Raw genomic sequence first — 22656 nt, 5'->3', positions numbered from 1 at the left:
CTCACAATCTGTCATCTTTGACACCACTTGGATCTTGTTTCTTTTGAAGCTGCCAGGGGACATGAGGATACCATGCCTGTCTGTGGGCAGGGAGCCAGGAGGACCATGCCTGCCATCAGCACCTGGGTTGGGTGGGGTAGGTCTGAAAGAGCTGGAGAACAGGGGTTCTGAATTGTCCTCCCGCCATACTGTCTGAATCCTCTGGCACCCCAGCTGAATCCCATACCGTCCAGCCTCTCTTGGCTGCCAGGGCCTCATATTTCCTGCCATCTGTGATGGGTGTCTCTGGGGAGACCCTCTCCTTTCTAGCTTGCTAATAACTGTATACAGACACTGGCAATAGCCTGGTTCCTACTCCTGGCAATTGTGCAGACATCCATCCATTGGGCTGATCCTAGTTCCCTCTGTGCTGCCAAGGGATTTGACTCTTCCTGTGCTCTGTCTACGTCCTCTCTGATCAGGTGATCATTTCTGCCAGCAGACTTGAACTCTCAGCAAACAAGGATGTGTGTGCGTGTGTGAAAGTAGAAGGTAAACCCCTCTGTATACTGATTTTCAAACTAAATGGCTAGGTCACAGAGTAAGTTAATAGAAAGACCCAGGGATGGAAGCATTAGCAATGGCATCAGGCAAACCTGGGTCTGGATCCTGGTTCTATCAGTGAGTCATGTTCACATTCTCACACTGCCCTTCTTGGGTTCCAGTGTGCACCTCTGTAAAGTGTACTTCTGGGCAGTGTGATTTACTATGCTAACACCTGAGGAGGAAGAGGATTCTGCTGAAGTACCCGTTTCATTCTTTCCTAGCTGCTTTGCTATTTGTCAGCCTAGCCTTGCTGTGAACAAGAGCCGGCTGGGGACGGCTGATGGTGAGAGAGCAGGAAGGGCAAGGCGTACTGACTCAGGTGCTCATGCCCTTTCTTGGATTTCTTCCTAAGACCTTGGTCTCATCAGCATCAGATCCTGACCAGCTGAGTGAACAAGGCAGCTGGGAGGTGAGAACCCTAGGCAGATCCAATTTGGTTTAAGGCCTTTGTTTCCCAGGTCTCCTCAGCAAGGACAAAAGCAAGCAAGCAATGTCCAGAACAGTCAACATGCATTCATACATTCACCCATGTATCCACCCAGCCACCCAGCCACCCATCTGTTTATTTATTCAACTCTTCCAAGGCAGCCCACTACAGTGATTAGAATTAGTTTTAACTGTTTCTAAATCCGCCGTTTCCACTGCTTAGTTGCCTAATGTTAGACATGCCACCAGACCTCTTTATTCCTATTTTACTATTTTATTCTGAAGAAAACAAGGGCGCTTCCTACTTCAGAGGCACTGCACACAAAGCACTTGGCACTATTTAAGCATTCAACAAATAGCGCCGTAATAATTAAGTTGGTTAAGTTGTTTATGGTTGCACAGGCAGACATGCTAAGTATACCTGTCGATCACTCAGAGTGGATAGGTGTCCACATAAAAGACTGACTCCCTTTTTCCAAAGACCAAGAAAACATCTTCACCTTCAGCTCTGGGGTTTGTTTTGGTGGTACAAATCTCTCATCTTCTCTAAATAATGTGAAGATGGTTCATGAAAATTTGGAAGAGTTGAGTCATTTAAAACAACCAGTTTCTTGACTTGATGTTCTTGCCATTTCGGAATGGTGGCTCATGGTGTGACTCTCATGGAAAAAAAAAAAAAAAAAAAAAAAGAATGAGCAAGTCTGATCTTGTTTCCTCACTGAACCAGCATTTCTGATCCCCTTGAAGCTCCTACCTCCTTACATATTCCTGTTCCTGACACCCCCCACTCCATGGCAGAGGGCAAAACAAGATCTAATTTACCTGTTTCTGGTAGCTTTCAGCCTTGCCAAAGCCTGTTCCCTGCACCACTCATTCCCTGGCATCTCTGGCCCGTCTGCTCCTTTAGGAGGCTGCTGTGACTGCTGACTGAGGGTGTCCATTTACTGTTTCCCATTAGCCAGACCTCTGGCAGCCTTTGAGTGCCTTGGCCTGACACAGGCTCACAAGCCAGCTGGAGAAGGTCAGGCCCCAGGAGTTTAAGCCAGTGGCTGCTCCAGAGGCAGGACTGACACAGTCACCCACTCATGGGCCATTAGACCATCAGACAGCCTTATTTACTTTGATTTTACCGGACAGCCTGAATTTTCTCTTTGCATTTGTTGAACACATTTGGATGATCCTATCTTTCCCTCTCTGGTTTTCAGAAGCTATAAATGATGTCCCTAAACATGCTCAGAACAAACAATACACATCATACACATGGTTCTGAGGATAGTTTTCTCTAAGCCTAACTCCTGTGTACCTGTGGGCGGCACTGGAGAAGGGAGTGGGGGATCACATACCTGGCCTAATCCCACCAGCCCTTGCCTAGGTGACCAGGAACACACTATTGAATCTCTTTGAGCCTCTGCTTGCTTCTCTAAAATAGGGAATAACTGTTGTTCTAAAATCTGTTTCATGATTATTGTAAGATTAATTATGAGCCATTCACTTACAAAGAGATGAACTTGTGAAAAAAAATTCACAATTGGAAAGAATGAAGAATATTAAAAATAGCCTAGGATATAAATGATTTCATATGTTGGTTTCTGTCTTCTCTAAAATGAAAAAAACCTGTGACTTTCTTGGGTATGAAGTGCATGGCTGTGTCCCCTACTCCTTGCATGGGGTACCCTGTAGCTTCTTAAGTATAAATGATACTGTCACCAAGAGAGGGCTCTGTGAGGGCAAGTGGCCTTGCGGAAGTGGCCAAGCTTCAGGAATTCAATGCAGGGTCCCAAACACTTCGTACAGCACAGCTGAAAAGTGACTTTTTGATGGACCAGGGTGTCTCCTTCACTTTCCTCTCACCATGAGTGAAAAACATGGCCTTAGAGGTTCAGGATGAGCCTTTCCCTCTCCTCTAGCTCTGGGGAGGGCTGTTAGGCTGCTGCCATGTTCAGGTCCTCTAAAAGGTCTAAATGAGTCTCTGCCCAGGGAGGTCAGAGAACCATAACCTCAACTTTCTTCTCCCTTTAGGCTTATCTGGAGTCACTGACAGGTGAAACTAACTGATAAGCCCTATAATAATTGTGCTAATGTGTCCACACTATACCAGTTTGGAACGCCTTCGCAGTTTTCATTCTGGCTGATTCCTAGATCCAGTTGACTCTAGACATGACTGCTCACTTATGTACAAGCAGACTAGACACTGAATTTTGAAGACCCTGCCAAAGATCTCAGAACTGGCACTGGAATCCAGGTCTTCTGACTCTAGCTCTGTGCTGGAGAGCCAGGAGCTAGATTTTAAACTGGCACAGTGAATAGTTCCAATTGGTGCGTCTCCCAGAACTTAATTAGAATCAGGGCCCACCCACCAGTGCTGGTCTGATGGGCTTTAATGAAAGGAATAGTACATGAATTGTGGGAGCCAGAAACATGTCTGAATGTCTAAGGGTAGACTCACCAGAAAGCATCCCCCTCTGCTTCCCCAGTCATCCACAGAACCACAGGGGCCAAAAAACCTGCAACCCAGTCAATGGTAGTGGGGTGTATGTGTGTGGAAGGGTGGAGATGGCGCCTCTATTCCCAGAAAACATGAACATAGATGGAGCTCATTCCCTACTCTCTTTGTTCCCACCCTCTCAGAAAGATGTGGTTCTCACTGTTAATCACAACTGCTTCTCTGGGAGGGAGGGAGGGTGAGATGGAGACTCCAAGAGGTTTGCTTCCATGTTCTCTGAGCTCAATTCCAAAGCACCGAGGAAATTCACGAATCAGTGAAAAACAATGAGACTACATCCATTATTTTTATTTAGCAGAGCAAATCTGGAAAGCCTCCTTCCTGGAAGGCAAAGTGGTCCATTAGAAATGGAGGGGCCAGGGAACAACTGGCTGGCTTCCTGGCTGGGCTTCTCGATGGCTATGAGGCTTCAGGCAGGTTGTTAAGCCTCCCTGAACTTTGTACTAGGAAACCGTCCCTTGCTGGGTAAGGTTTCCATGAGGCCACATAAGGAGGGGACTCAGATTACGGCACACACACAGGCCTCTAACACGTAGGACATGTTGTTTTATGTTTATGGTGTGTGCTATTTATGTCTCCTCTCAAGCAAAACCACCCAGATTTCCCAGACATTCTTCCACACATGTCAACACCTGCTTTGTACTGAAATCCTTGACAACTATGGAGCTAGTCCTTAAATGTCCTATTGATTTGAACCTGCAGGAATGAGAGGCAGTGTGCCCCACGGTGCCTTTGTGGGTGCTGACCTCACGTTGTGGGTATCTCTGCTGTTGGTGTTCAGGCTCCACCCCCTCTCTTCCAGAGCCCCTCAGCTCTGTGTGAGCTCTGCCCCTCTTTGGAGCACTCACCTCAATGCTCTTTTACTTATTTTCTATTTTTTTTTCTTTTTAAAGGAATCCATAACAATCAACTTCAAAACTGTAGCCACTTCCTGCTGCTGTTACAACCTAAGCAACTTTTCTTAATGCAACAAGGTTAAACAGGAGGAGGAAGCTGGGAGAAGTGAACTGGGGACCTGCCCCCAAAGACATCGTGTACTGCTGCCTAGCGGAAGATCACTTGTATCCTGCAGTCCAGTGCCCTCAGATTACCCTCTCCCTGCTTTCCCTCTTCCTACCACAGCCATGCAGCCAGTCTAGCACCCAGGCACCACGTCCATGTTGTTTCCTCCCTTCCTTCCTCTGACCACGAATCTGCTCTGTCTCTTTGGGAGTTGTGCTTTATCTCTAGGGAGCTTAATGCTTTGCTGATAAAACCAGTTAATCCTCTGCTGCCCCTCTTTGGCAGAGATAGAGGAGGAGATTAGAGGAAAAGGGTTAGGCCATCTCCCCTCCAAGGGCACTCAGGACATGCAGCAAGGAATTGGATCTTGCTTCCCACCTGATGCTCTCTCTAGACTAGGGTCCCCTGTGTTTCCCTATAGTAATAGGAAGGGATTATGGGTAATGGTCAAGCAGTGTAGGGACTCACTTGATCCACAAAGAAATAGCAAATGCTGAAAGAAGGCGTGCCCATCAGTGAGGGCCACCCTCCAAACAACCCCGCGCATGCAGCAGCACAGATCCTGAAGCAAAAAGGTGAGCACTAGCTTAGGGGAACATGGCTCAACTAGGCCAAGACCTTCATGTCTCCATTCTCACAAACCCTGGGATTCACAGAATCACTGGTTCAGGTAGAACAATGGCTACAGGGTTTCTACGCCATGTTTCTTTGGGTGGACACTAAGGATCACTTTACAGCAGGTAGGTGAGATGAGAGTTAGGCTTCAGCGTTTGATGGACAGGATCCAGCTGAGATGGAGGAGGAGAAAGATGGAAGCCATATGCTGAGAAGCAAACCTTTCAGTGAAGTCCAGAGGAATAAAATGGACACAGAAGCTCAAGGATGTGTGTCAGTGCTAAGCAGTCACCGGGATGTCAGTTATGTGGATGCTGCTGAGGGTTCACATGAAAAGCTCATTTTGAAGAGACATGGTCTGTTGAAGGGGACCCTGGTGATTATAAGTGATAAAAAATGTCTCATGTATTTAACAATATTACACGTTTACTGGATATCTTCTATGGTCCAGGAAGTGGTTACGGAGGACACAACAGATATAATGTCTACTTTCATGATACACGTAGGAAGTTAGTCAACTGTTGCAGTTCACTGGCTGTAGGTATAGAAACAGGGCATTATGGAAGAGCAGAACTGGAGTGAATCCCTCTGAAACTGTGAAGTCAATCAATGGTGGCCTCTGAGGGGCAGTTGAGACTTGCATGATGAACAGGAATTAGATAGGATAGTGTAGGCAGGAGGAGCATTTCAGACAGCAGGCCAGCCTGGGGCGATGCTCTGAGCTGGGTAAAGCCAGTTCCACTGAAGACCTGGCAAGGCTTAGAAACAGAAACCCAGAGTGGAAAGTGTTTTATATGTTTTATACCACCTGCGATGAGAAGTCACTAAAACGTTTAGGTAGCAAAGGGACCACATCTGTGTTTGTAACAGATCACTCTGCCTGCCGTGTGGGGAGAGTCTGGTGCGAAGAGCAAGGTGGAGCTGGTAAGTGCGGCTGCAGAAGACTGCAGCCCTGAGCACACACAGGGAAACGGCCCTGTCCCTAACACGGGGACGGATCAGTCTGATAGACAGGATGAGCAGAGGAATGTCGGGAATGATACCGAGATGTTTTGGCTTGTGTAACTCAGGGAGTGGAGGTATACTTCAGTAAGATGGGGAAGGACAGTGGATGAAGAAATATGGTGAACGTTTTTGTGGAGAGAAAACACATATGAGAGAATCTGGGTGTGGTGCAGCACTGTAATCCTAGCGTGCGGGAGGTTAAAGCATGAGGTGACATTAGGAGGACTGCCATGAGTTCCAGACCAGCTAGAGCCTCATATTAAGCGCCAGACCATGTAGGGCTACATAGTACAATCTTTCTCAAATGATTAAACACTACTACCAAAAGAAATAAACAGAAAATGACTTAAGAATAGAAATCTTAAGCCAGAGATACCTTTCCACCGGTCAAGCAGAACTGCACACAAACACATGTACCTGGTCGCATATCAGAGACAGAGCATCGGCTGCTATTGGGGTGGATGGAATTACTCAGAGAAAGTGTAGAACAAGAAGGGAAATACGCATTTTGAGTGATATAAAGTAAGATTTACAAGGTAAGACAGGGGTAGGAACAGCTGGAAAGGGCCTGGGAGCTAAAAGAGAAGTTAACCAGAACAGAAAGCTGTCGGTCATACGTGCTCCATCGAAAAGGTGAGTGCATGGAGATTGCAAACTCAAAATTAGTAGGTTTCTCAATAGATAGAGAGCAGCTCAGATGGGGGTGAATAGGTCTCAGAGGTGGGGGGGCTAGTCTGACTAGATGCTCAATAGCTGTGGCACTGAAGGGGCAGGAAGCTAGGTAGGGACTTTCTCTTGAAAGTAAGGAGTGAGATATGACCTCCTGAATTTCACCTAACTCAACATTCCCCAGACGGGTAGGTCTGAGCCCATCATGGGAGAATCGCTTTCCAGCCTGAGAAGACTATGTGCAGGAGAGGCTCTCTCGCCACTGCCTTTCCCCTGCTCTTAGCTTCATCTCACTCATCCCTGGCAAGAAAGCTCCATTCCTGCTCAAAGGTCACCCAGGCAATCTCTTGGGTGTTGTGCTGAACACTCAAGGCTGTTCTTCTGCCTCTGCTGGACAGCCTCTGCATACCCACGAGGCATGAAGAAGACATGGAAACTTCTAACGCCCTGTGGTCATGAAGGGCTGACCTTAACTTTCCCCTTTTTTAGATTGTTATGTGATGCTTCCCAATAGGCCCTGACCTGCTTGTTAGACTCAGCTACATGCATACTCCACCATAGTCTAGTCTCTGTCCCTCCCTTGTTTCCCCTGTGGTGCTTGTACATCCATACACTTGGGAAATCTCTGTTCAGTGTAGGCTGATTGAGAAACTAATGGCTCTCCTTGCTGGAAGAAGAATACTTTGTGCACTCTGCTGAAGACCACATTAACCAGCTCCACCAGACCCAAGTTAGAAATAAACAAGTCATGTCGATATTTGCCATCCTGACTCCTCATAGCCCTGGGGAAATACCAAGACACTTGATTTCAAGTTCAAGTTACACCATCATGGCCATCGACTATTTAAAATATTCCTTTAGAGCCTACCCCTGGAAAATGGAAATTAAATCCACCTTGGGATTCTGTGCCACTCTAGCCAGAATGGCTATGAACAAGAAAATAAATGACAATAAATGCTGGCAGGATGTGGGGAGAGGAACCCTTATTCAGTGTTGGTGGGAGTGTAAACCTGATATATCCATCATGGAAACTAGTATGGAGGTATCTAAAAAGACTTAAGATAGAAATACCATTCCATTCCATACCAACTAATACAACTACCATAGGCATAGATACCCAAAGGATTCTATATTGGTCCACAGATACATCAATACATCCATACTGCTGCATCAAGAAGGAAACATAACTAGCCAGGGGTCCATCAACAGTAGAATGGAGAATGAAAACATGGCACATACACCCACTGGAATTTTACTTAACCATAAAAGAAATAATATTATAAAATCTATAAGAAAATAGACGGATCCACAAAGTATATTAAATTAAGGTGACCTGGACTCAGAAAGAGACAAAAAACACCCCCCCACACACAAACTCTTAATATCTCTCTCTCTCTCTCTCTCTCTCTCTCTCTCTCTCTCTCTCTCTCTCTCACACACACACACACACACAAATCTGCTCTTTCTCATATGCTGACTAACCTCTGCCATCCGTAAGTTTGTAAATGGGTGTGTGTGTGAGAGAGTGAGTTCAGACTCTGAAACTAGGTAGGAGACCACAAGAGAGGAACAAGAGCTGTTGAGAAAGAGGGGAGAGGTCAAAAGGTCACATGTCACATGAAAGCAGAAAGGACACTACTGGGGTTGAAGGGCACAGGAAGGAAAGGGGATGGGGTGGGGGTGGGGTAAAGAGAAACTACAACAAACATTTTGTTTTAAAAATGCCATAATGAAATCTAATTCTTTGTATGCTAATAAAAAAGCCTACTCCCCTCCACTCCAGGAAATTCAACATTTAAACCACAAAGACATGCTCTCTTTCAATCCTGGAACTAGCAGCTTCTTGGTGTTTTAGACGTGGATTTAGTCTTGTACAGTTCTTTCCACAATACAGAGAAGTCACCCTCCTAACCCAAACCTCACGGCACCATGCTTCTGTGAGAGAACACTGCACAGGAGTGAGCACCCAGGCTGCAGTGTCTGCCGCTCACGGTACTGGCTAAAGCAGACACAACAGACAGACTGCGTGACCTCTATGCAATATGAGTTCTCATTAAAAAGTTTGTATTGGAAAAGTTTTTGGGGCATAAATATTCTGTAGAAACTGGTTCAGTAAAATCTAGGCTCCGAAGTGGCCCTAGACACATAGCAATTATTACAACCACAAAGAGAGAGAGATCGACTCTGGATACAGATCTATAATAATGCAATTTATGATTTCTTGGGGACTATTCTTGCTTCCCTTCCCCAACAACACAGGAACCAGCAATCTTGAAATATTGAAAGTAGCAGTTAAATGAAACAAACAAAATCTTTCCAAACATCAAGTGCAAGAACTCAGCAAGGTATATCAGGAGAATACATTGTTAGGAATTCATGCCTGTGAAAACTGGTTCAAAGGTGGACACACCCTCCCCTAGAGACAAGGAAGTTCCACTATCATGTCTGTGTACAGCTCAACCTGACTTCTTTGGCAGAAAATATTTTATATTTTATGGAAGGCATATATATATATATATATATATATATATATATATATATATATCTTGTATTTACTGATTTACAAGGGACTTGAAGCCACAGAGGGCTCCCCCCACCCTGTGTAGTCATGAGAAAGATGGGTGGGGCACTGCTTCTGCCCTCTACCCCCAGACTTTCTTACTAGGAGTTTCAGGCTTTGTGACTGCCCCAGCAAAGTGAAGCAACACCCCTCCCCCGGACTTCCCCATCATGAGACAGATACCCTTTCCCTGCTGGGCTTTCTTACTTGGCTGAAAAGAATGAGTTTCAAAAAGCCCCAGTAAACAAACAAACAAGCCAATAGTTCTAACACACATGTTAAAATCCAGCCACTCTTTTCAGGTTGTGTCTTCTAGATGGCATGATTCACCCAAAATAATACGTCCCTCATATATAATATATATGTGTGTCCATATAAAATAATATGTTCAGAAAGACAAGAACACAGTGTGCACAGGCATATTGCAAAGCGGGGTTTGCATTTCTTCACCACCAATCCTCTCTCTCTCTCTCTCTCTCTCTCTCTTCCCCCGCCCCTCACCCAAGCTTTTATGCTTAAAGAGCAAAGTGCAAACTCTGGGAAGAAAAGGAAACAAAGCAATCTGTCAAAATTCCTCTTAGCACCTATGACTAGTGTTAACTTTCATGTTCCCAGAGTGCAAGAAAAAAGCCCAAGAACTGCTGCTAAAAAAGATGGTTTGACCTTTTAAAATGAGAACTCCCCCATCTCATATCCATATTAAGTAGGTAAACCTTGGGAGTGCCACAGTTTTAGATTAAAGAAATGAAATGAGGTTGAATTTCCAGAAAAGGGGTTTCCCTATAGGCTACAAGCTAATTAGGGTGTTCAAGACTGACACTGTAATAGTAAGTAGAATGCAGGCCCCAAATCTCCTAGCCAAACGTAGTGGCCAAGTGCACGGAGTCTAGTTCCGAAAAGGGGTGGGAGGGCAGATGAAAATATAGTAGGTAAAGTCCAGAACGTGACCTCTCAAAGCCTGTGTGGTTCCAGGGCAGGATGTCCGCCCCTGGCGGCGGCAGAGCCCTGGCGATCTCGGTGCACCGCAGCTGCCAAACCCTCAGCGCGCACTAACCGGCGCTGCTGAAGGAAGTTGGAGAGCTCCCAGCCAGCCGACTGGATAGGCGGTGGGCGCCTGGGAATCCCTTCCAGCGCCGCAATTAGGAAAGTTTTGAAAAGTAAAGACCCCAGACAGATGAAGGGACTCATCCTTTCCTTGAGCCCAAGAAACATCTCGCGCTACACCAGGCGGCTGCTAGCACAAGGCCACCAGTTCCTCTGGGCCCGGGAGCATCCCGTGCCTTGCCCCAGAACTGGTCCTCGGGGCGCATAGCTAGAGGGGCGTTCTGCTCAGCTGGAGGTTCCAGGTAGAGAGACGCCCTTAGGCTCGCTGGCCTGGGGGACGATGGCAGAACCTCTAACTCCCATTCCTACACCCTGGACCTTCTCTTCCAAGCCAGCTTGATTTTCTCCAAAAGACGCACGACACTGCCCATGCGCCCCAGGCACTCCACTTCTCTCCCCAAACTTCCCGGGGAGACCCACAAATAAGGACTGCGCCCCCAAACTCTCACGACAATCGCCAATCATCCCATCTTTGCCTCTTGAACCCTCCCAGTTGCGTTCTTCCTGCCCCTCACTATTCTCCTAGCCTCTCTGAGGAAGTCAGAAGCAAAGCACTAGAAAATGCCTTCACGAGGAGCCTCCCGTCACCCGCCCTGTCACTGAAACAAAAGCGCAGGGAGGAGGGAGGTGGGTGGGGAGGCAGGAGGAAGGTTCGGAAAGAGATGGGGGCAACGGTAAGAAGGGGTTGGGGAGGGGGGTCGGAATGGAGAGTGGAGAAAGGGGCCAGGAACCCGCTCCCGCGCCGCGTGGCGTGGCCGGTCGCTTACATGCCCAGGTCGCTGTAGGTGTTGAAGAACTCCATCTGGTTGCATGCCTGGATCCAGCCCACCACCCAGGTCTCGTGGCGGGGGATGGGGGGCATGACCACACGGGCCGAGGCTTTGAAGTAAGGGGTCTTGTAGCGCAGGACGATGGGCGAGGTCTCCTCGATGCGCGTGGGGCACTGGTCGATGGTGGCGCACACATCGTACACCACGATGTTCTCGCGCCGGATCCGCGCCTTGCAGGTGATGCTTTGGATACAGCCCATCCTGCCGCCCGGCGCCGGCGCGGCGCGGCGTGGGGCAGCGCGGGGGCCCAGCGCGGGCAGCCGCGGGCGCCCGTCACGCCGGCATGGCGACGCGCCGCACGCTCCGGGTCCAGCTCAGCTAGCGCCTAAGAGCGAGAAGCCGCCGCCGCGGGGCATCCTCCGGGGAAGCCCCCTCCCCTTTCCGCGCGCTGGGTCGCGGCTGCCCCGACGCCCGCCCACGCCCGCCTCCTCGCTCCAGCAAGGGCGCGCGGAGCGTGCGCTCCTAGGAGGCGGCGGGCGCTCTCGCCGGCTCCCGCGCCCCGGCGGAGGGCAGGGAGGGGAGCGGCGCTGCGAGGAGTGGTGCCCACCCCGGGCCGGAGCCCCCCGCCCTTCGCCGGAGAGGAGGAGGCGGTGGCGGCGGCATGGAGCTGCGGGAGGGTGGCGGCAGCAGCGCCCGGTCTGTCTGTTTCCGCGGCGGCAGCAGCAGCAGCAGCCGCCGCCGCCGCCGCTGCATGAACCTCTGCACCGCGGCTGCCCCCCGCGTGCAGCGCACCCAGCGGCGGGCGAGCGGGCGGCCCGAGCGGCAGGCGGAGGCAGGCGGCGGCGGCGGAGATCGCGCTCCCTCCCGCCCCGCCCTGGAGCCGGACAGCGCCCACACTCCTCCGTCCGGCTGCGGGGCCGTGTGGGGACCGCCAGGGGACCGTAGCCCCGGGCGGAGAGCCCAGCGGGCTAGGGCTACGGGGGGACATGCTCCGCGGAAGAGACTGGCTGTACGCCATGAGTTTGTCCCTCTTCGGCTGCCGTCCGGGGGGGGGGGGTTAGTGTGCAAGGGTGGGGGTGTTTAAAGGGACGCTAGCTCTCGGGCGGGGCCCGGCACGTGGGGTTGGGCGGGGCCGGGAACCCGGTAGGTGGCGCCCCGCGGGTGATAGTGGGGTGCAGAAGCGGGACCCTGCTTATTGGGATGGGTGGGGCCGGGAGGGTGCGGCGCAGTTCAGAGTATAGAGGGAACTACAGTGGGGCACGGGCGGCAGGAGGAGAGGTGTTTGAGGCAGCCGAGGGGTTGGAGAATCAGCTTTATCTGAGATGGATCCTTATTTGTGATATAGTTTGTTAGAGTTGGGTGTGATCCGGTATCCTACCCCGAGGAAGGCTGAAGTGTGAGCTCCAGCAGTGGCACTAAATAGATTTACTACATCCTTCACTGGCCCGCGTTTTCCTCTAGTCTAGTAGAAGCTCACTCCCCCCCCCCCCGCCCCCCAAGTATTGAGAATGATACCAGAGAAATCCCCGTTGGAGGCTGATAACTGACACAAAATCATCCCAACTGCCAGTGTTAGTCGAGGCAGGGGCTCAGCCTACTCATGTCCTGCTTTCATATAACCCCTCCACAACCTCTGGAAATATTCAATATTCTTATCAGAACAACACACAGTGGGGGATTGAAGCTCCTTGGGAAACACTGCCCTTTGAATGTCTTGCATCCTTAGACAAGTTGTACTTAGTGGAATCATCTAGCTAGACCAGAACGCTTAGCTAGCCTCCCAATGTTACCTAAGGTCTGTTACTTACAAGCAGACGTTTAGGACTTTATGGAACCCAGGAGGATTAGAGTAACCACTTGATCCTACAAAGTCAACGCGCCAATTTGTAGAAAACCATCCACGCTGTAGAAAGCTGGGAATCTTAGAGATCTTTTCTTGTCTTTGCCTCTTCGGAAGGTTCTTAGTGACCAGCACATAGTCATTTCCTACCAGTTGTGTCAGAGTGGAACCTTGACGGAAGAGCTGCCTGTCTATGCTCTCCGGATGAAAACCGATGCCACAGATGTGCTACACATTCCATTCTGTGTATCTGCCGTGTGTGTGTGTGTGTGTGTGTGTGTGTGTGTGTGTGTGTGTGTGTTATTGTGATCTCAGGTGTCAAATAGGAAGAATATATACAGATAATTTTTTTGTTACACATCTTTTCACATAGTTCAGAGCCAGCAGCTTCTTTTAGCCTTTCCCCCTTACAATCATTGAGCATTTGCTGGACCTGGTACTCAAGTGTGAACTCTTCTAACGGGCTGCAGAAGGCTGCTGGGGTTAGCCTTTAGTTAGGACAGATGAATTGCTCAAGTTCTAAAAGCAGTTCTAAAAGCAGCCTCCATCCTTGTCTTACCTTTTCTGACATGTTGGGTTCACTTTATAGTTCACAAAAAAAAAAAAAAAAAAAAAAAAAAAAAAAAAAGCAGTCTCCTTCTCTGATGCCATGGCTGGTTTTATGATGTAGCTGCAGGTCTCCATCACTGGTCCTTTTGTTCCACTGGTCCTTTTGTTCACTTCCTGGTGGCCTGGCAGAAGCCAAGTATTGTGCTAGGTATTAGCAACTCAGAGTTGAACCAATGCTCATGATTCACTTGAGAAGATAAATCTATTAACAAGTTATTACAGTCAACGGTGACACTGCTGTAATAGAAACTTAGATCCAGTGCCATGGGAGGCCAGACAGGAGAGCCACTGAGATTTATAGATGGCTCTACCGAGACAGTGACATTTGAATTAGATCCTGAGGACTGATTGAGACTGGCCAAGAAGAGAGGCGTGCGAGGATGAGGAGATGAGTTTGTGAAAAGCAAAATGCGTAGAGATGTGAAAGAGCTTGGGCACACTCGGGGAAAACCAGTCGGTAGTCAAAGAGTTTCTCAACGTTATATGTGGGCCATGGGCTTCAAATCTCTGTCCACAAACCAGTCATTTATCTTCAGAGGAAGCCAATGAAAGCAAGTTTCACAGTTTGAGGGGGTGGGAATTGGCTCTCTGTCAATGTGGAGACTAGAAGTAGGCAAGATATCAGGGTCTGTGATTGACAGATGATTTGACCTTTCGTTAGGGTAGAGCTATGGGGCTCCAGAGGCCTGACTGTATCTGAGAGTCATTAGGAGGTAAATTTGATTTACTCAGTGATTGATTAGTGTCAGAGGAAGGTTGGGGCCAACTATTGAGTTTTCCAGCTTTGGTGATCAAATACATGTGGTCAGAAGAAGGCAAAAGAAGGAACATGTTGAGGTTGGGAGTCAAATCGCGTTCAGTTGGAGATGCTCAAGAGATGGTTTGGGGGAGGAAGCCAGAGAGTGGGCTTCAATAGTTATTATCTTCTAGGAGATAGACTGAAAGAAAAACATGCAGCCGGAGAATTAGGTTATCTTTCTCATTTGAATAATTTGTCAGTCTGCAATTGTGTGGATAAAAATCTCCATTGTCTTCTGGTAGTACAAGCCAAGCTGTCATACACGGGGAGGGCACGTTACCTGTCTCCAACTTGTAGGAAAAAAATGTGTAAGAGAGAATATGTTTTATTTTCAAAACTTAAAAGACTTTGTTGTATCTAGTAAAGTGTCAATAAAATATATTATCTACAGACTTTGATCAATGACTCTCTTGATGCGTTCAGCCACGACCTTGGTGAATCTCCAGAATCATGAATGTTACCATGGCAATTTCAACCATAAAATATAGTACACTATAGTCATAGAATATAAGGAATCCTTTCAGATTTAATGGATCTTAAATAAATGAGGGACTATGATAATTTCTAAAGGTATTTACGTAAAGTTTGCAATTAAAATAAACTTACTTTATTCCAGTGCATTGTTACCTTATCAACTGTATTATCACCGGAGTCCTCAAGAAAAAAAAAAAAGTCAATGTGAGACTTACTGTGTAAATGTCAATGAGAAGAGTGAGCTAAGCTGTGTGGAAACACAAATGCTAGTGTGGTCCACACGTTGGATATATGGCTGGATATATGGCTGGATATATGGCTGGATATATGGCTGGATATGTGGCTGGATATATGGCTGGATATATGGCTGGATATGTGGCTGGATATATGGCTGGATATATGGCTGGATATGTGGCTGGATATATGGCTGGATATGTGGCTGGATATATGGCTGGATATATGGCTGGCATGGACTGTCTAGCCTCCTGGAAGCCCATTCAAATTCACATCTCAGAAAATTACATCATGGTATGGACCTTTTAGGTCCTTGACTGGGGATGGTTACCCTTGCCAACTGTTTGTTGTCAAATGCCAGTGCACCTAGGCATGCTGTGCAGATGAAGTATTTACAAGCTCAGCACCTGCTCCATGAGGTTACTCTGTGTTTCTCTTTCCCTGTTTTCTGGTGTTAGTGACCTACCCTAGCGCTGCCAAATTCCAGGCAAGTGCCATGGTCCTAGCTATACCTAGCCCCTCTTACGTTTCTCTTTCCACCTTTTCACATGAGTGGCCCTTGCCTCTGGCAGCACCACACACCTGCCTTGTCTAGCTGCCTCCATGCTGTTCATAGTTGTTTGCTTACACTAATCTCCTGAAGGAGGCAGTTTCTTGCTCAAGAAAACGCACCATCATGCTCTGCCCCCCAGTTCAGTGTCTAGAACTCAATAAGTGATTGGCAAACTTTCTAGTCTTGGAAATCTGATGAAGCCTGATTCCCCAGCCCCTCCCTATAATCTCTGCAAGCTGTCCTATTACCCACAGTAAGGATGCATTTGGATCCTTACTGGACCTTTCCCATCCCACTGCGTTTTGAGCATGCTTGCCTTATGTTAACTGATGCCCTTTGTCTTTAAGCACTGTATATAGTCTGAAGGATTCTCAATTCTGGGTACCAGAAGTTGGAAAACCCCCAATGACAAGACCTTGACAACAATCATTTCTTGTGAATAATGTCATTGCCACTTATTCTCAGGGTGCGGCACAGATGCTTCTTTGTACTCCAAGCTTTTGATGTTTTGGGGTAGAACAGAGGTCCTCAGTTCCCTAGCCAGGGCCCTCCAGCACACTCTGAGGGACTCAAGCCTGTTTGCCTCAGCTTCAGTGAGCCTGTGCCCTGACTTTTCACTAGAAAGGGATCTCTGGCTTGACTTTTCCTATCAACTGAGTCATTACTCAGCCTGCCAAGCACGCCTTCTTAGAAATGATGGGTCAGAGGGCCTATCTTCTTGTCGACCTTGTCAAGAATTTCCAGAAATCCTGGACAGATTGCCAAAAGTTGAGGAATTGCCTCTGAAACTGTTTAAAAAAAAAATGGAGATGGTGTTGCAACCTGGCTGAGATGGCCTGAAGACAGGCAAGAGGCTGGATGAAGCTTCAAGGTGCAAGGGTACGAAGAGGCGTCATTCCATCTAGGTTTATTACTTTGTTGACTGTGACTTTAGGATCTGAAGGACCAGATTTTATTCCAGATAGGTTAAGAAGCTCAGCATGAACCATGATTATAGACACAGGATTACCAAGTCTCAGCCTGAGATACAGGACTGCTTCAAATAGTCTGACAGCTTTGTGTTAGGTTCTGTAATACTCATGAAGATGTGCCCTGGATTCTCTGTGCTGTCTAAGATCCCATCTCTGACACACTCAAAAGTCTTCTTTCTTAGTCCTTATCAATACAGTTATGTTATTTCCTTCGTCTAAGCCCAGGGTCCCACCCCCTGTTGATTTCCTTCAGCTTCTGACTCCCTTATCTTCCTCCTGTCCCCCGTGTTTCCTAAGGGGTTCTCTTGGAGTCTTCAGGACTTTTACACACAATATCAGATTTGACTGTTATTGTCATGAGTGTCTTTCATGTCCCCCTCCCCCCCAGCCAGACATTTCTCCTCAATTCAAGGCAAGTGTTCCAGTCTACCTGGTAGATGTTTCTTTAAGTAGCTTCATATTTCTGCTGTATCAATGAATTGACACTCTCGTCCAGCCAGCCAGAGTCTCCTCTGACAACCATTTCTGGTTGAAGCTCCCCTCAGTATTGAAACTAAACCAACCTAGATCATTTACTCTCCTTTCCCCTGTTTTCTGTTTTCTAGTACATCATCCTTCTGTAAGGGACAAACAAGACACAGGTTGGTGGGGAGCCCGTCATCAGGCACTGAGAACCAGCATGCCTTTCTAGCCGTGTCTCTGCTTTCTACCCACCCTTGTGCTCAACCCAAGTGGACCACTCATTCACCCTTCCTGAAGAACCCCTTTTCCATGTTGGCTAGGCCATGCCCTCTGCATGTTCACATCCTATTCTGTGGAGATTGCTTGCTTGTGACCGTTATTACCATTGACTGCGTTGGGCATTGTGAGCTATGGACAAGTGGACAATGCCCAGTCCCTGCCTGTAGGGATGTCAAGAGTGATCAGGTTACCACAGTGGAGAGGTCTCCCAACAACAGCACCTCTGTCTTTTCTTTTTTTCTGCTTTATTTCCAAACTTGAAGAGATAAGCTGTAAACTGACTGTACAGATGTGGCCTGAGGTGAGATTACCACTTGCAAACAGACCCAGGTTTGTAGGCAACCTCAGTAGAAGGTAGGTGCCTTCATTAAATTTCTATTGGCTATTCACACTCATCAGTCTGATGACTCCATTCTTCTTCCTGTACGGTTACATTTTCCAACCAAAGATTGACTAACTGTGGGCTAAGTGTGCATCGCCATGGATCCTCTTCATAGATCAGGCGGTAGAGTTAGCTTTGGGGTTTTCCAGATCGGTGCTCAGAAATGACACCTTCGAACCTTCATTGGCAGAAGAAATAGGAGGCCACTCACTCCTCTGGTCTTAGCCATACCAGGGCAACCTCATTTTCAGGCTGATCCTGACCTAAAGCCTCACAGGCCCAGTGCACCTTTGAATTTCTGGTCCTGGTTACAGTCCCCATCACCCTTTTGTGTAGGAGCAGGCTCCTTTCTGACTTTTTTGAGGCACTTAGTTGGTTTTTCTGCATTTCATTCTCAGGTGTCCTGAAACTATTATATGTGTGTTCATATGCATGTGTATGTGCATTTGGTCGTGTGTATGTTTGTACATGCACATGAGTGTATGTATGTACATGTATGTGTGTACATGTGGATGCCATAGGTCACTTGGTCACTTTTTCAATTACTCTCCACCTTATTTTTTGAGACAGAGTCTCTCATTGTACCTGGAACTCATTGATTTGGCTGGACTGGCTGCCCAGCAAGCTCCAGGGATCTGTCTGTCTCTGTCTCTATAGTATTGAGATTACAAACATGTGCTGACATGTCCAGCTCTTTCCATGGGTCCTGGGGATCTGAAATAAGGTCCTCACAATTGCACAGCAGAAACTCTGCTATCTCCAGCCACCACCACCCCCCCACACCCCTAGACTACATTTTTTTTTTTTACACTGGAACTGACAAGTATCTTTTTGAAAAATCCAATAAGATCACGTTATAAGTTTTGAAAAAATACTGCACAAATACATCTCAATGATTTCCCACTGTTTTGGGGACCTCAGAGAGCCAAGGCTATGATGGCATCCTTCCCGATGTGGCCTCTGAGCCTTACCAAGCACCATCTTATCTAGTCCATTTGGATGTTCTCATTCTTTCACTTCAGTGACTGAGTCAAGCCGTTTGCTCCCCTCCTCTAGGCCTTTGTGGAGGGTCCTTTTCCTGATGGATCACGCTTCCTTCTTGTCTTTTCCAATCTCTGACCTCTGGCCCTTCGATTAGCTAACTCAAGTTTTATTAACGTTTAACTCACACATGTCACCCTCCTTTCTATTTCCCAGACCCAGCTGGGAATCATTACTGTGAGCTCCTGAAGTCCCCGAACCCCTTCACCACCTCAGCTGTCCTATGAGTACTTAACCATTTGTTTGGCTACTTAACTATGACTTGTCTTTCTTGCTAGGTTACGCACTCTGCAATGATAGGAAACTATGTTGATCTTTCTTCTATTACTTCTCTCACCTTCAAAACAATGATGGGCACACAGTAGGCATTCACAAATATGTCTCAAATAAATGAATGAGTGGGTTGCATTGGCAACCCACGTAGCATCCCACACCTTCTAGAGAGGTGGTCCCATCTCACTTTTGACATTCTCCCACCATCTAGAAGGATAAAAGATCTCCAAACTTTCCCTTGGGCATAGTACCCTCTACCTATCTCCTGATTTGAAAATACTGCCCATTTTTGTGGGTCTAGGTTCCACGATCCTGGGCTCCACCACCCAAATTGTGCCAAGGACAAGTGTCTGGAGAAACCACACATATAAAGGAGGCACTGGTAAGGTGGTCTTTGTCTTGTTTACTGAGACAGTGCAACACTGGGTGCTATGGCTCACACCTGTCATCCCAGCTCTTGAGACTACAGAACAAAAGGATTGTTGAAAGTCTGAGGACAGCCTGGGCTATGCCTTAGTCTCTATGAGATTCTGTTAGGAAAAAAAATACAATACGGACCTCAGTCTAGGTTAAGTAAATACAACATAAGAGCAGCAATCTTGGTGAACCTTTAGCATTGATGTATGTAATTATATTTTATTACTGCTGCAAACTATTGATTTATGAACAGAAAAAAACCCAAAACACATTATAATAAAGGAAATGAGCAGTAGATACAGAAAAAAAAAATAATACAGAAGAGAAAGGGAAAACCTGAAGTTCTCTTCAAATTAAGTATTGTATTTACTGGACTAAAAACTAATTTTACCTGGATCAGTTCAATAAGCATCACCCACAGTAGAGACAAAATAACATTAGTGTTCAGAGTTCCTGGGAAAAGTGAGGGCAGCACCCAGAATCCTGCACCAAAGCGAGACAAGCCAGGAGCAGGCCACACATGGCAATTCTATTTCACAGCCCTCCTGTGGAGCTGCATGGAGAAATCCATGCTGTTTCGCTAAAATGTTCGAAGCACAATTGATTGTATCTTAAAATAGGACAGCAGCCCAGCACTGGGACCAGTAATGGAAAACTGTGTCTCGGAGGCTTTGTGTCTTTCAGTTCACAAAGACTCAGCAGTTTTATGAACTCCTTTGCAAGCCTCAGTTTCCCTGTTTATATTCATAATTAAAAAATCTGCCTTTGTGGCTGTCTCTAGCTTCCCACCTGCTCTGCCATGGGAACAAACCTGACAGTTTCTTGGTTACCTGCTAAGGGTTCTGACTCTCCAGAGGGGCTGTTCTGTCTCACCCCGACACACCCTTACTCAGTGACCTTTACTGAAAGAATTTAAGACCTAGGTATTTTTTTTAAAGATACAACTACATGTTCTTAGAGAAATGAACATTAATTTAGAGAGTGGGAAAAGACTGAGTAGAGGAAGAAGACAAAGGAGAGATCAGAGGATGGATGCCTTCCTCTTTCTGTTAGCTTTTGGGTACTTTAGCAACCCCCCGAGGTCATCAATTTACAAAAAGAAGATATTTACATTGACTGACAGTTGTTTCTTTTCATTTGTGGCAAAGAAGCACATCATAGCAAGAATGTATCTTGGAGCAAAATCAGGGACTAACGATTTTGGCCTTTGGAGGGAAAGTTAAGATCCAAATATAGTTTCAATCAAAACGAGTAAGGAGGCCCACCTCTCAAAAGGAAGTCCTGAGGCTCAGTTTTTAGAGGGTTGTTTACAAGCAGACACATAGATTCACAGACAAACAGACACATTCACACACACACAGACACACAGAAACAGACATACAATACACAGACACATTCATATACAGACACACAAACACACACAGACACATTCACACATACACAGACATAGAAACAGATACAGATGCATTAACACACAGACACACACAGAGACACATACACAGAAACACACAGACACATGCACAGACACACAGACACAGACACACACAGACACAGGCAGACACACAGACACATTCACACACAGGCACAGAAACAAACAGAAACAGCCACACAGCTACACAGATGCATTCACACACAGAGACACACACAGACATACACACACACACACACAAACACACACAAACACACACAGACACACACATCCACACAGACATCCACTCATAGACATACACACAGACACACACAGAAACACAAAGACACAGACACACAAACAGGCCCATAAACACACACACACATACACACAGACATACACACAGACATACACACACACACACACACACACACAGACATAGACATACACACAGAGAAACACACAGACATATGCAGACACATGCATACACAGACACACAGACAACACACACATAGAGACAGATAGACAGACAGACACACAAACACACATGTACAGGAGCTACTTACTCTGTTTCTCCAAATTGGAACTCAATCTTCCCTACAATCAACGTGTTTCCCCTCTCCCTTTATTGTCTCCCTGCCACCTAGCTTAGGGAATAAGATTGAGTTCATGTCTGCATCTATTTCAACTCTAGGATAAAGACGTAGGAACAATTATGACTGTCACTAGAGTTCAAGTGCTGTGAGGTGACCTGAAGACAAATTCAGAGGAGAATGGAAAATTAAAGTACCCTAACAGTGACAGAAATCTTGCAAAGGGGAATGGATTTTCTGAGGGCTTGTGCCAGGTGCTTGAACCAACTGAATTCTTTCTCAAGAAGGGAGACACACGAAACGGGGGAAGTAAACACAGCACAGCGGCAGAGATCTCTGTGAGCACTAATTCTCGCAGTAAGGACCTCCATCACTGCCGCCAATGGCCTTGCGATCATTTCCTTGCATGCTTTCTTTGCCTATCAGACACACATGGGAGATTTCCTAAGTGCTACGTAACACGGTTTTAAGGGCTTAACATACTCTCCGCTGTGTCCTCAGACTTTGGTGCTAGTGATGGTGAATCTTGGTTGTCAGCTTGACTCATCTGAAATCACCTGAAGACTAACTGCTGGGAACTCCTGGGAGGGATTTTCTTGATCAGATTATTTGAAGTGGGAAGATCTACCCTAAATATGGGAGGTGCCTTCGGATACCTTTCCAGATGAAGAGATGTGAATGAAGAACGCCTTCCCTTTGATCCTTGCTGTCTGCCTACTCTCCTGTTGCTGCGGAATACATTCATCAATCCTAGAACCATTCGTGTGTGTGTGTGTGTGTGTGTGTGTGTGTGTGTGTGTGCTTCTAAATAAACGGACGCTCAGGAGTTCTCCAGGAACATTTCAGGCCTTTAGGGCCAGATTAAGACTTTCGAGTTCTGCAGCTCTATGGGCTAAGCAATTGATTCTTGGTCTCCCTAGTGTGAGATAGCCATTGTTGAACCAACCAGAACATATCCTGTAAGCTGATCTAATAAATTTCCCATATACCATATATTGCTGGATATTATATAATCACTTCTGTTCTTTTAGGAATCCCTAGCACAGGACTCGCTTTCTGATTTGCACTGTAATATACAAAGG

At 46.9% G+C, this 22656-nt stretch overlaps 1 protein-coding gene across 3 annotated transcripts in view; it reads right to left on the bottom strand.

Moving 5' to 3' along the window:
* Fam78b (family with sequence similarity 78 member B) overlaps positions 1-11721 on the bottom strand; it is an 84925-nt gene extending 73204 nt beyond the window's left edge. For all 3 annotated transcript variants that reach the window (XM_076941545.1, XM_076941544.1, XM_034513365.2), the window contains exon 1: positions 11237-11721. In XM_076941545.1, coding sequence (XP_076797660.1) covers positions 11237-11499 — 263 coding nt within the window. In that variant the 5' untranslated portion in view covers positions 11500-11721. The remainder of the gene's footprint in view (positions 1-11236) is intronic.
* Positions 11722-22656: the final 10935 nt, after the last annotated feature.

Source organism: Arvicanthis niloticus, chromosome 10 (assembly GCF_011762505.2).
Source record: "Arvicanthis niloticus isolate mArvNil1 chromosome 10, mArvNil1.pat.X, whole genome shotgun sequence".
NCBI classification, from domain to species: Eukaryota; Metazoa; Chordata; class Mammalia; order Rodentia; family Muridae; genus Arvicanthis; species Arvicanthis niloticus.
The sequence above is the reverse complement of the archived record's forward strand: the minus strand, read 5'-3'. Positions and strand labels throughout refer to the sequence as shown.